At 37.3% G+C, this 14,998-nt stretch overlaps 1 protein-coding gene across 2 annotated transcripts; it reads right to left on the minus strand.

The window, feature by feature from the left end:
• Window position 1: 1 nt before the first annotated feature.
• LOC129875193 (uncharacterized) lies at window positions 2-13,809 on the minus strand. 2 transcript variants are annotated; one of them, XM_055950638.1, is made up of 9 exons: window positions 13,615-13,808; window positions 13,467-13,513; window positions 12,195-13,388; window positions 10,531-10,619; window positions 8,339-8,441; window positions 8,143-8,247; window positions 6,307-6,424; window positions 559-717; window positions 2-396 (listed from the first exon to the last, which is right to left on the minus strand). In XM_055950638.1, exons 1-9 carry the CDS (start codon window positions 13,733-13,735, stop codon window positions 242-244), a joined length of 2,091 nt encoding a protein of 696 aa, XP_055806613.1. In that variant the 5' UTR covers window positions 13,736-13,808; the 3' UTR covers window positions 2-241. The 2 variants fall into 2 exon arrangements, with proteins under 2 accessions (XP_055806613.1, XP_055806614.1); XM_055950639.1 differs by lacking the exons at window positions 2-396; window positions 6,307-6,424 and having other exon boundaries at window positions 563-717; window positions 13,615-13,809.
• Between the last annotated feature and the right edge of the window lie 1,189 nt (window positions 13,810-14,998).

Raw genomic sequence — 14,998 nt, forward strand, 5'->3', positions numbered from 1 at the left:
ATTTCGGCTTCGTGTTTAGTTTTACCATTTATGGAAGGAAAAGAAACAGAGTAAAAACTAAAAAAGGAAGATGATGCAGGAAGCAAAAACAGTTGACCCTACAACTTCTTCACAACACTCTACCAAAACACCATGCTCAAACCTACTAGGTGAGTAAAAACTAACAAATCTCGGTTCCTATTAAAAGGCAAAACATCTCTTAAATATACAGATAGATTTCCTCATCATGTCCCTTCAAAATTCAGTAACGTCTACCACCAGACGTTGACATTAGGATCCGATTTTGCTTCTTCCCTCTCTTCCCTGCATCATTTGACTTAGACGCATTGGGACCTTCAACAGCTTTTGCTTTGGACATTACATTTGCAAAGGACAGGATTCCAGAACTCCTCGTTCCTAAGAGAAATGAAGTCCACTGGTTATGAGCACTAATATCATAAAAGCAAAACGAAACAATAACACGATTACGGCAAACTGTGATGAAAACATGACAAAGAACTATTCAGATCATAGCAGATATTCAAGGTCACTAATCAAGTACGAGATTTAAAAAGATACCAGCTGCAACAGAAGAATCACGTGCAGACTCATCCATCTTCAGCGCTGGAGGATCACATCCAGCGGCAAAACCAAGCCTTGCAACATTGGAGAACAGCTGCCTGCCTCGAGGCACAGGGGAGCTTGATGATGTTACAGTTACACTCGTACTTCCCAAAGCTTATCACAAATACAAACACAAGAACAATCATTTCAACTAACGGGAAGATGGTAAACTTCAAAAATAAAGGTCAAATTGCAAGGCTTTTGCAGTCATGAAGAAGAGCTATTTAGTGTCAAAACTACAATAGTGAAAGTCAAACTTCTTAAAAATCACCACTATCAAGCTTCAATTTAGCTCCCTACAGTAACCATTTTCTATAACAATTTGAGTCACAGAATTACTAGCATGAAATGTTATTGTATATTTTGAGACACAATTAAGCAAATAACAATGTGCTCACTCATACCGCTTAAACTTTTGGATGAAATGGTCATAGACTTCAACATGGTACCAGACTAAGTTGCTCGGATTCGGGTGCGGGTGTACGATACGGGTGCGGATGTAGAGGTCGGGATCCTTCATACAGATCCAGGTATGAATATGGGTGCAGATTCAACTAAAACTAATATAAATATCTACAAATAGAGTTATAAAAATCTGCCTAAATTATGGTGGACTATTTGGAAAGGAAGGAATGCACAATTTTTTTAGAACAAGTTTGAATCTTTAATTATTATCAAGTGCAAATGCATGTTCTTACCTTTTTTTATGGTGTAACATAGTGTAACATGGCTATTGCAAATGATACAAGATGTCATGATAGACTTCTTGAGCTCATTGCACATTTAGCATTAGTGTGGATCTGCAAATATCTTTAAAGCACATTCTGATTGCTGACTTTTTATACAAATACCTTCCAATGACAAAAGAAAAAAAAGGCAGCCCGGTGCACTTAAGCTCCCGCTATGCGCAGGGTCCGGGGAAGGGCCCGACCACAAGGGTCTGTTGTACGCAGCCTTACCTTGCATTTCTGCCAGAGGCTGTTTCCAAGGCTTGAACCCGTGCATTTGCCTAAATTATGAATTTAACCCTAGCTTTTGTTTTGATTTCAGATTCATTATATCTGTCTCGAATTTCTATATCGATTTTGGTCAAAAGTACTCAAAATCGATAGACCATATCCGGTACAGATCCCACACCCACGCCGTGTCAACACGAGTGCAGCACCAAAAGTGACGAGTTCGCACAACTTAATTATCAGTGCATGACATGGTAGCAGAACAGGCAGAGTCTTGATTCCAAGACTCGTTGCAAACCCATTTATCAAAAAAGAATTCCACGTGATTGCCATGAAATTGAATCAAGCTTGCACACGAGGGGACGTGTTGAACAGACAATCTATATACACTATTATAAAGCCAGGCAAAGAAGAGTCATGCAGCACCCCTCTTTGGCCAAGAAACACAATTATCTTTTTGGCCTTTTCCCTATTTTTACCATTTCTGTCCTATATTTAAAAAATTTTAAAATAAAAAAAAGTCAACTCTAAAAATCTGAATTATCACTACCCAACTTTAATACTCCATGTTTCTTTACAGTCAAACTCACATTATCTTGAGAGGCCACAAAAATCTCTATCAAAAAAACATCAATGCAGCCCTTTGCCTTCCCTAAAGAAGCCCAACTAGCATATTTTGACAAAAATAGTAATGTTGGACATAAATAAAAAATTGATTCTCTTAATGCTCTGTTAATGTAATCACTATGCAATTAAGCTTTCGAAATGAATAGACAATAAGCTAACTATAAGATATGACATCCAATCTTTGGAGCAATGATCAGACTAATAATTGTGTTTATTTAAGAGGCGGAGGAATAGGGCAGCAACAAAGGAAAAGTTGAGAAGAAATATAACAATAGTAAATTTCAAGGAGCAAAAATGAAGAAAAGAGTCCAGCAGCAACTATAAGTCTACAAATATTTTAAATACTTTTTTATTTCAGAATTGTTCAAAAAGCATTTGAGACCATAACTGACATGGAAGAAAAATTCAACCGAGGTGATAGAAACTTTAACAATTAAGGATGGGAATTATCAAGGTGAGGTTACATCTTCAATTTTCTGTGTATACATCGGGTGTTTTAGGTTTATATGACGATATTGAGATTTAGTTAATTAACTTTTTCAATATGATGATTAAAAAATGTTCTGATATATTTGCTTAACAAGTGTTTTCTCTTCTTAGTATTTATTGATATTTTTCTCTTGTACTTTTTTATTAGGCTTCTTGATATTGCTTAGTAATTTGATATCATTTGATGTTTGTAATGTGACAACTTAGAAAATAATTTGTTTTACACCCATGTAACGCAATAATAGTTAATTAACGTAATAACAATTACTCTTAACATAATGATAGTTTCTTTCATAGACTGATCAAATCCATGTCTCTTAATAATATGTCTTATTCTTATTCAGAGGCCGTCAAAAAATATACAGAGATAATGATGTAATGACCTTGAGGGTCATTTTCGAAAATTGGCGCAAAATTACCATTTTACCCCTATCATTAGTAGACCCAGTATAATTTGTTTAGTTTGTATGGTTGAATGTGTTAAAGTCTTAATAGATAGTGAAATGGGTAAATTCTTGAGTTCTATAGAGTTAAGTTGTGAAAAAGTAGTTTTCCGGACCAAACGGAGCTACAGGTCTCGAAAGGGGATTCCATCAGTTCCATCAGCTCTGAAATGTGGAAATTAGTCTAGAAGAGTCGTCGGAAACAGATTTGGGGTTAATATGTGAAATTAAGGTCTCAAGTTGGAAAGTTAGTTTTAAAGAAGTTAAGTTTGTCTTTGGTCAACAAATCGAGTTTGGAGACTCGGATTGAATTTCTAATGATTCCAATGATTCCGGGGGATGATTCTAACGCTAGAAATGGCTTCGTTGTAATTTTTAGAGGTTTTCGGGGGTATTTTGGGTATTTCAAGTGCCGAAACTAGTTTAGTTGCGATTTAACGAATTCGGGTCAAGGAGACCTTGAGTTTGAATTCCGATAGTTCCATTGAGTCCGGAACGTCGAATTTAGTACAAGTGCATATATGGTTTGTGTGTAAAGGATTTTGAACAAATCTCGAGTGTCCGTTTAGGGAATTTTCTTAAGTGTTGGACTGCTATATGGTGCAGTCACACTTCCTTCTCCGCGTTCGCGGAGAGCATTTTAGACGTGAAACAGTAAAGGTCGGGAAAAGCTCCATTTTTCACCATTTTGAGCTCTTAAAGCTTGGGGAGGCGATTTGAGAAGGGATTTTCAAGGAAAAGTATTGGGTAAATGATTTTTTTGACCTTAAATCTTCTATTCTCGTTAATTATTGGGTGATTTCAACTCTTATATCTTTAGTTTCAAACTCCAAATTTCTCCTTTTTTTTCTCTAACCCGAATTCAAGGAAAATAGTGATTTCTAACTCATTTTGAACTCTATTTTTGTGGGTTTTCCAACCATGAGTTCCTAATTACTAGTAGAGCATGATTTTGCAAGAAATTTCCAGATTTGACCCTTTTCAAAATTAATCAATTTTTTGGGGCTATTTTACCCCTGTTTTCAAAACCCATCAATATGGTGTCATTGGACTCCTTATGACACGTATATTTCATTCTTGATAGTGGGTTGTCATTCTGGGCATTGAATTTGAGAGTTGATCGTCCGGTGGAGGTGTTCGAGTGCGATTTCGGCTATCGAGGTAGGTTTGGCTATCCTTCTTGGGGTTGGGTCGGGGTAATTAGTCAAATTCTATGTTGTAGACTTTGGGATAGGATCGTAGCGTAGTTTGGGACTGATAATTGATATTGTGATGCCCGTGTGGAGGCTTATATGTTCTGTGTAGCCCGTGTGGGAGCCTTATGTGATATTTTATTTATGATTGAGACTGTGTAACCCACGACTTAACTGAGTTAGAGATGTGAAGAGGTTATTTGACCTGTAATCCCCGCCTGAGGGGTTGAGTTGGGGGATTTGAGCATGCCTGAGCATTGAAATATTGTTAAGGGGTGAACACTTAATTTGAGGCATTTCCTTCCTATTACTGTCTATTGAGGATGAATATCATGTTTAGGTTAAGTTTTGAGAACTTTAAACCTTGTTTTACATGTTGAGTTGTAAATTAACTCCATGCCTTATATGATGTGAATGTATTCATCCTCATTCATATTATCATCGATCATTGGAAAGTTGAGATATGTGGAAATTCTTTTGAGAAAGAAATGTGACACCTTTAAACCCTTGTATTTTGAGTCCCTGACCGAGGCAGTTTTGCGGCAGGATAGTGGATACATTGTGATCCCTTGACCACGAATAGGTGGCAAGTGGAAGAGATATTAGTATCATGAGTCCTTGGCCACAAGCTAGGTGGTGAGGTAGTTGACACATTTGAGATTGTGACGAGGTATATGATTTGCGAGACCCTCATGGGTCCTTGGTATCACAGCTCAGCAGGTGTATACAACAGGTTGTGCGACAGCCTTGATCCCATCGTACCATTATATCATTGCATCATCATAGTGTATTGCATTGCATTAATACTTGTGATAATTGTTCTATTTGTTTAATTGTAATATTGAACTGTAATTATGTGTTTACTTTATTCACGTCGTTCTATATAAATTGGCGGCAGGGTAGCCAGAGTGGGATTTTTCTGCTTGCATATGGAAGCGCTCCTTAGTTTATTTCATAATTTTTGATTAATTCCTTATACTAGTCGGTTAAACCTATTGAGTACACGTAGATTGTACTCACCCTAACTTCTATGACCCTTTTTAATACAGATCCTAGTCAGGATATCCCGTGTAGCGATTGATCTTCTTCTCTCGCAGATAATTTATCATTCGAATTAGTGGTGAGGTCTTGAAATTTGGACCGCCATTATTTCTAGCTTTTATTTACAGTCTTTACTATTATTCGAAGACTTATGATGTATATCAAACTCGATCATTGTACTAGATGCTCTTTACACTTATAACACCAGATTTTGGGATATTTCATTTGTGTCCAGTTTTTGTTTATTTTGTGGCCCAACTTCCCCTTTGGGAGTCTCGTATGGTTTTACTTTGAGGCTTACACATCGGGATGGGGTTTGGGATGTGTGTCATCATGACCTCGGTTTTGGATCGTGACAAATGACCAATTAAAAAGTTTTTTGATGGGACAGAAGAGTTGAAGGAAAGTAAAATGGAAGAATGAATGATGTTGATCTAAAAAGGTAAACGAAGGAGAGACTTTAGAAAGACTATTCACTATGCAATGAAGCTTTTGATATGAGGATCTCTTGACAAATATTTGTGATATAAACAAAAGTAGAGAAATACATTAGAACATATGTTCATATTGAAAACAATTCAATTGATTCATTTTAGAAGAAAAAAATTATCTAATAATTCTAATCCACGTGACGTGCGAAAAATTCACTAGTTAAATGAATAAAAGTGTTCCCTCTCTCTAACAGCTTAAGCTTTTACATGAGATGATCACACACTTCCATAGTATACACAAGATAAGCATTATAAACTCTCTTAAATGAAGATTATGTACTTAAAGGAATATAGTTGTCTTCTAACCAACCAAGTAATGGCATGACTCATCTTCCACTTATAAAAGATCGGGGGTGGATGGGGTGGGGTGGGATGGGGGATTATACTCCAGGATGGTTAAAATTCCAAACCACTTAAGATGAGTACATGAAACTTCTTATATAAAATAGCAACTTTGACGTACCTTCGAAGTCATCGCTAGTGAAAGTAGGTTGTTCTGTGAAAGAAGGTTCTGAAAAGTTAAAAGGAAAAGGCTCGAAGTGCATTCCAATGGCTTCAGCTTTAACTTGTTCACGCCTTTCCTGGAAAAAGAAAAATATCAACTTTGAAGAGCTCCTCAATAAAAGGAATCATCCAAACCAAGTTCCTTTTTAATAGTGCGCACTGTCAACTTCGTATATCATGAGAATGAGAGGCTCAAGTGTACCAGAAGGACCAAGGCTATGAGGAACTTCTCAGAAACGCTTTTGGACCTTCAGCTAATGGATTTGCCAAGTGAGGGGCACAATATACGTTGTCACGAGGGGAGGACACTGCAAGCCTCAAAAATTGATAGGTTCCTTATCTTTCATAGTGGAATGAAAGCTTCCAAGCTATCAAGCAGTTGAGACTGCCAGGTGTCATTTCGATTTTCAGACCACAAAGCTCTTCTGCTATAAGGTGGAGAGTGGGACTCAACACCATCTTACTTCCAAGTTTGAAAATATGTGGCTTCAACAAGTGGGTTTCACTAATGTGGTGAAGAGGAGGTGGCAGAATTACAAACAGGTGGCAGTCCAGACTTTGTACTCAATTAGAACATAGAGGTTGAGGAACTTGAAAAGGATAACTACAACTGGACAAAAACAGCTAGATGAACTTTCAGCTTTAGAATAGGCAAGAGAAAACAGAATTCCAACTCAAGGTTCCAGAATCTATAAATGGAGTTGGAGAGATTGCTAAAGATGAAGAAACCTCATGGTGACAAAATCAAGATGTTTATGGTTAAGAGGAGGGGACAAGAATACAAGATACTTCCGAACACTAGCCAACTCACATAGGAGATTCTATTCAATTGACACGCTCAAAATAGAAAGTGAAAGATGGCAAAGAATGAATCAAGGGGGAGATCCTAAATTACTACCAGAATCTTTATAAAGAGAATGAAGAATGGAGGACAACAGCCAGTTTTGAAGATGTAGCACTCTTAGAGGGAGACAAAAACACTAGGTGATTTATTCATATTTGTCCAAGCCGTGATGGACAAAGTTACCTGATGCATGTGTTGGTGGGAGGTAGCAAAGCAAACGCCCTATGGAGTTAGTCGAGGTGAGCGCAAGCAAGGACTGAACCCTATGCTTATCAAAAAAAAGAGGGCTTAATGCATACACAGCCCCTTAAACTTACCAGTAAATTTAATTTAGACACTTGAACTACGGCTTGTTCTAGTTGAGCACATAGACACATGATAGAGTGTTCCTATTAGACACTTCCGATTCAAATTTTGAAAACACTTTTACACATTCTCAAACGTCTATTAGGTAGTTAAGTTAACCACAATAAATATGTATCTATGTTAATTATACACATCAACCTCAATTGGAACAAACCTTAGATTTTAAAGTTTACCGAGGCTAATGTGTATAATTAAAGGTGGTGACATATTTAAGTGCTTAACTTATTTACGTGCATTTGAGAACATGCGGAAAAAAGAATTCCAAAATTTGAACTTAAGTGTTCAGGTCATCAATTGGAACAAACCGTAGTTCGAGTGTCTAAATGAAATTTAGTGGTAAGTTCAAGGGGTTGTTTGTGAATTAAGCCAAAAGAGAAAATAGAATTCTACACATTTTCTCTCTAGAAAGTTCCTTCATTGATCTTCAGCAGGTCTTATTTATATCCTACACTGGAATCTTTAAGCAATTTCTGTTGTTTGCACTGGGGGCTTTTCTAAACATCATAAACCCATGATGCTATATCATTGAATTGCACAAAAACAGAAAAATCATCTGTAATTCTGATAAAAGTGTGGGTTACAAACCTTCCTAACTAGCCACTTCCTTTGTTTTTCCCTACTTCTGATTTCCTCCATAAATGGAGAAAGTGCATCCATGGGCATTATCTTGCTGAGATCAATTTCACAAAGCTGGAAATTATAAGTGAAAATAATTAGAGTGATCAAACAATTAATGAAGTGAAGTCAACACGTTTCCCGAAATAAGCATCATGGCAAGTACCTGAAATGTTGTTGTCAAAGAAAAATGACTTAGGAAGCGGTAGCGCCTTCTCATGGCCTCCGATTGCGTCACAGACTCCATTTGTAAAATCTTTCCACTGATTCTGTATCCAAGATTTTCTCTAATAAGTTGTAGCGGAATAACAAAAGGCATATGGTCAAAACACATTCACATCAACAGGTGTAATGTTATTTTCAGGTAAGCATGGTATTTACCACCATTTAGCCTCTGTTCCTCCCACTGGTAGACCAATTCCCTCTCTCAGCTCACGGCACAGTTCACCACCTCCCCCCCCCCCCCCTAAAAAAAAAAATAGAAAACTGTCACAGCAATCTAACTTCCACCTATCTAACCTTGCCCTTTTGTCTTTTTTTAAATGAAGAAGATATATCATTAATAGGCATCACGTGGATGCAACGTATTAGTAAAAGTAATGTTAGCTTCAACACAACATATTGACTAAGCTAGGAAAAGGGAGCTAACAAAATCCAAAAAGTTAACTGTACTCCATCCTTCCCCTTTGTCATAGCAAACCCATCCTTCCTATGGCCTTTCAAAGCCAAAGGAAATCACCATCACCAACCCCTTCTAGTCTATTTACCACCAGCACCTACAGGTCCTCTAGAATATGTCCAAATCATATGACTCTCCCCTACTCAAATACAGTTTGAATCCCAGTTCAAGAACCAAAAATGAAGCTAGTTACCTTGTTAAAAAGGCAAGAGAAGGTGAAGGGGGTTGACATGAGATTTAAGCTGGAAATTTAAGGGGTGAGGAACTCTCCCCTTTCATGTCATGTGTAAGCCTTTTTTTTCCTTTAAATGTACCTTAGATAAATTGGTTTACTAATAAGCCCCATTTCATATTTTGGAAAAAGGGGCCCTCGGAAAAATACATATATAAAAAGTTTAAAGGGCTGGGGGGACATTAACACAGACCTCACTGTTCTTACCTCCAAAAAGCTATGTTGCTTGGACTCTTCAAAAATGTCAGTGGGTGCATGTCGGATTCTCCAAATATAGTGTATTTTTGGAGAATCCAACACGGATGCGGCATCGAAAGTGAAGAGTCCGCGCAACTTAGCCAAAAAGAACATACGGTAACATTCATCTTTCCGCAAATGTTTGACCTAAGTTGCAATGGCTTCACCAGTTTATGATTTGGTCTTCAGATGAACCCAAAAATTTGACGAAGGGTGAAATTGCACAAGCCAAGATATGGTAAATCTTATGGATGAAGTTGGAGCAAAATAATTAACCAGTAAAAGAAAGGATAAACGAGCCAAGAAAGAGGAAAAAGAAAAGGGAAGACCCCATTCAACAGACCGTTGACACTGCCAGTCCGGCCACTTTGTCCACGCCTGTTTTTTGAATTTTTTTTTAATATTATTATTTTTTATCTTAAAAAAAAAAAAAAACATTCCTCCATTGCTGCAGAAGTTCTGCCCTCAGTGCCCCTTATACTTCTTACTCTAGCACCCTCTGAGAACCCCTGCCCACCCTAGCCCTGTGTAAACTCCTACACACACTAAGCTTAGAATATACCCTTCTCCTTTCCCAGTCACTATTCACTATCTCTGTCCTCCCCGGAACTTGTTGTCGCTATTTTTCTCCCTATGATTCAGATACATCATCCTCCCTTTCTTTGCTTATCAAGATCATCAAAATCTCTCCCTTCACACATCAGCTCTTTCAGAATCCCTTTCTGAACTAGCTTTTCTCTGATGAAAAGTGAGAGTCGAATTGGGATTTAATATGTTTGTTGGTTTGCCAGCTATCTACCAAAGAAGGTTTTTCAAATTATACCTCCAACTTTGTCCAGTGAGGTCACATGTGCTCAAAATAAAGCTAATTTTTTGTAGCTAATCTCACCAAGGACCATCTGAAACAGAAGACATCTATCAAGGACAGAATAGAACCACAGAAGAATAGGGGCCAAATTGCAACTTCTATCAAACAACTGGGAACAAAAGGAATAACTTAATCCACACACACAATACATTTGTTCAATCTAATAGTTGTCACCTTACAAATGAAGGTAAAGTATAGAACAAGCTAAATGTATCAAAATTGAGTTCAATGGGTCATCAGGTTTGCAGTTCCTCTGAAACCAACAAACAGAGACCCCTTTGCCACCTTTCACTGGAAAAAATATACCATAACTTACTGTAAGAATGTAATTAACTTCCAAACCTGTTAGGAAGACAATCATAGCCACCGTAGTAATGCAGAAGGCACTTCATGTTCAGTGGATGGAGGATAAGGTGCTGACCATCAACTGCCTGAAATAACCAGGCACTATAAAACATGTATAAAGCTGTGAAAGAAGTTGAATGAAATTTGATTCATCTATCATTATAGGCAGACAGCACTAACAAAGAGAAAGTGGCAGACATATAAAAGAAGCGATAGGCCGGTTTGAAGAGCAAGCTTGAAAATAAATGGAGAGGTCATTCATTCATAGCAGAAAAAGCGCTCACTCACTCGTATCTGAAAAGGCAGGCAGGGGGCTCTCTATCCTGAAGATAATATTTTTTTCATTCTTAAAAGCCTTCTTTCATAGATAATCAGTAGCATTCCTAGCACTGCATCTTTGATGCAGTCATCGATTCTCCCGAGGTAGTGATTAGTATATAACTTTGTATGACTTTTCTAATTACATATCTCACAGAACAAAGTGAAGGATATTAACTAAATGCATGGAGAGGCAACATGATAAACAGTTGTAAGACAGTTCCCAACATGTGATATTGTTGATGAGAGATTGTGGCACTAAAGCCATCAAAACTATGCTTAGTTCGACTTGACAAAGGAAATTGCGGCTGCAAAGCTGTCAAATGTTATGCTTAGTTTGACACGAACTCTGTTATGCTAGGATGCATTAAGGAGTTGCCACGGAGCTGAAGGGAAGAAGTAAGCAAATGCAGAACAAAGCATAAAAAATGACCCCCACGCAATCTAGTGGACCATGAAGGAGAGGCGCAACCGCGCAAGAGAGCATTTGAAGGCGTCAATAATACACATTCACAAATGGAAAGCTTGTCGCTCTTTTCAGCCTCTTTTTGAAGAGTCAAAACATTCAAGTTTCTATGAAAGATCAGATGACCTTCATGGAAACCAATATCTTTGTATGGTACATCTTGCGTACATGTACTTGGCAGGTACCCAGTAAAATAGAACACACCAAGCTGGACATCCTTGGTGGGCTTAGTTACCTAGAACATGTGCTTGGCAGGAACCATGTAAAATAGTGCACATCAAGAAGGACATGGAACCATCGTTATAAGAAAATAGTTATCGTTTGTTTATTATTGTTGGAAAAAAGAGCAGGAGAATTCACTAGTTAATGATGGTGTCCTACCAGCTTGGTGTGTGCACTTCAGCTATTTCTCTGGGTACTTGTCAAGCACAAGTGATCTTTGTACTCTTGTTGTTCAGTATTTCAACATTTGTTGAAGAAATAGGTTATTGTCGTCTTATAAGGTCTAATCACCTCATGAGCTAACTTCTAGAATGAGTTAAGCTCAATGTCCATTTGCTTGGCGAGGCATCAGCTAGACTCGTCTCTATTCTATGTTACTCAATACAGGCTACCATGTTATGTTGTCTACTCTCCAAATGTCCATTCCTTGACATACAGGGGGAGGACTGGAGGAGAGGGGAGGATGTTAAGTGTCTCACATTGATTGAAGAAATGGGTTTGTTGCCTCCTTGTATATCTCTGGGTAATAATCACCACATAAGCCAGCATTTGGGATGAGTTAGGCCCAATGTCCATTTTCTTAATGGTACATATGCATCTAAATGTAATACATAGATACTTGGTAGGAAAAAAGAACATCATCATATGAATTCACCTGGTAGAAACTGTAGGAGCTGATCTCTTCTCTGTGTGTAATGCCACTAGTGTCTTTCTGTAGGCTCTTGTTATTGTCATATAAGGACAATGAAGACCCAACATGTTCTTCTATTGATTCAACATCTGCAGCTTGAATAAGCTGAGAGTCCCTCACTACCTTATTGAGAATTGACTTCTCCTGCAATATTGGCTTGTCTGTTGGATGACTGGATGGCGTTACAGGAGTAGATTGTCCAGCAGAATGGGCCTGAACACTTTCTGTAGACTGAGAAGTATAAGTGCGCTTCTCCAAACGATTATCTTTGTCAGATTTGCTATTTTGGATAGCAATATATTGCCTATTCCAGTACGTCTTCCTCTGCTCCAATTGTTCCATTGCAGCACAGACAAACGGAAGTTTCTCCAAGTCATCAACTAAGCCTGAATCTGCTCGAGCTAACCAACTATCAAGATCAGACATTGCCTCTCGGACAGAAAGGTCAACATCTGACGTAAATATGAATTTAGAAAATGACTTTTGAACATCCTCTCCACCAAAAATGCCATCATTATTTTTCAAAGATGACGTAAACGAATCCTTGTAACGGGTTAAGAGGAAAAATTCAATGACATCACCAACACGGTGTTGCTTAACATTCTCAATTTGAATGGTGTACAAATCCTTTGAAGATATCATCATAAAACACAAGGGGCATTTCTTCTTGAAATCATCTTTATGGTCATCTTCTTCAGAGATCATAAAATATTGCATAACACAGGGAAAACAAAAGATATGACCACAAGAAGTTATCTGAGGACACAAAGGATCCTCTAAGCATATGGGGCATTGCACATGAAATGGAGTGGAATATCTCACACAAACAATATCCTCCCATTGTAACATTTTGTCTGGATCCATTGACTCAGGGGTGTAATTGCCTGAATCCAACAGAACAAACTTGTAATTTGCTTGAAGAAACAAGTCTTTGTTGTAAGGCTTTCTCTTGACGTATCTCCTAGGAGGAGGCAACCTAGATTGTGGGCGAGAAATGGGATCATACTGAAAATTCAGTAAGTGGTTTCCACTAACCATCTGGGTTCTTCTTGGAGCTGAGCGGGTAACAACTCCTTGAGGACCAAACTGGTCGGAAGGATCACTGTTATGGCGTCGTGAACTTGTGAAAGCATCTCGACTGCTACTGGAGTAGTTCACCTGCAATATTGTGAAGAGCATTAGTTAATTGGTTTATTAAGAGAAGAGAAGTTACAACTTACAACATGCAAATTTTACCTTTTTGGAGGATCCACCAGAGGCAGATGCAGTGGTAGCCATGTTTCCTGAGAGAAAAAGAAAAGTATTAAGACATTCAATAGTAGTAGTAAATTAAATAAGGCGAGACAAGACGACATCGCTGAATTAGGGTAAAGGGGATGGAAACCTGAGAAGTTTTCGGAATGGCGAGAGAGTTGTTTGGATCCATGATTGGAGTTAGGGTTTGGAGAAGAAGACGAAGAAGAGGAAGCTGAATGATTGTCGCTATGGGAGGGCAAGATGGACATGAAATTCCACAGAGATTAGACAAAAGGGGGTTGGGTTGATCTTTTCGGGTTTTGGCCTCTGATGACTAAAATATATGCCCGCCTTCCTTCCCTTATTTATATGCTTACCTTTTCTTTCTTTTTTTCATTTGTACTAGTATTATTTGTAATAACACCACATTAATTTTAATTTTAAAAATAGGGATAATTATTGTTATATTCTAAAAAAAATTATTTATCATTAGATATCTCATTATTTTCATATTCCTTATTTTTAACTATCTTGCGCATTTGATAACATGTGAATATATAATAAGAAGAAAATAGAGTGCTTCAGCGAAACTAATTGATACCATCAGAGTATAATATACTCTGACAATATCAAGGAGGAGCAATGATGCTGACGTCATACGCAAAATTAAAAGGGAAAAAGTGTATTAAGAGGGCAAATAGTTTGAGTTGAGTTCAATTTGGATAACTAGATCCACAATTGGTCTATTTTGTGCAGTTTTCCCTAACAAATAAACTATTTTAAGTATTACAATTTACAAATAGTTTTATGTTAAGTTTTACGGGTTATAGATTAACATTGTCTTTTGTACCCCCGCCCCCCCCCGATCATAATCATTAGGGATGAAAATAAGGCGGAGTAGGGCGGTTTTAGGGCTAGGCGGGACGGGTTGAAGTAATTATTATCAAAATTAGTATAGGCCGGGGCAGGTTGCTGGTTTATGCGAGCTCAAGGTATCAAATAGGAACCCGAAGAAAAATTAAATCTCTGTAATTAGTAAAAATTAAAGATATAAATTTTTTATATAAAACTTTGACTTTAATTTTAACTTTTTCTTTTTAAAAAGAAAATTAAACTAGACAAATGTTAATTAGAGTTAATTAGCGATTAAAAAACAATTATTGAAATATTAACTTAAAACAATTAATTAGTTGTCGAGATGTTAATTAGCGAAAAATGAAAAAAAATTATAAATTTTATTTTTTATATTAAACTCAATTAAAAAAACATAGAAATTTATGCGAGGCGGGACCAAACAGTTTGAAAATAAAAAAAAATTATTATACAGGACGGAACGAGACGGAGCAGTTTAAAAAAATTGCGGGTCGAGCCCAATCCGCCCCACACTCAGCCCATTGCCATCCCTCATAATCATTGATATATGAACTTTAAAGTGTCTTAACGTTAATTTTAACTTAATATTAATGGCCAATAGTAATAATTTATATAAAAACGATAATGTGTATTATGTATTAATCAATTTAGTGTGTAAT

The sequence above is a fragment of the Solanum dulcamara genome, chromosome 11 (genome assembly GCF_947179165.1).
Source record: "Solanum dulcamara chromosome 11, daSolDulc1.2, whole genome shotgun sequence".
Classification (NCBI taxonomy): Eukaryota; Viridiplantae; Streptophyta; class Magnoliopsida; order Solanales; family Solanaceae; genus Solanum; species Solanum dulcamara.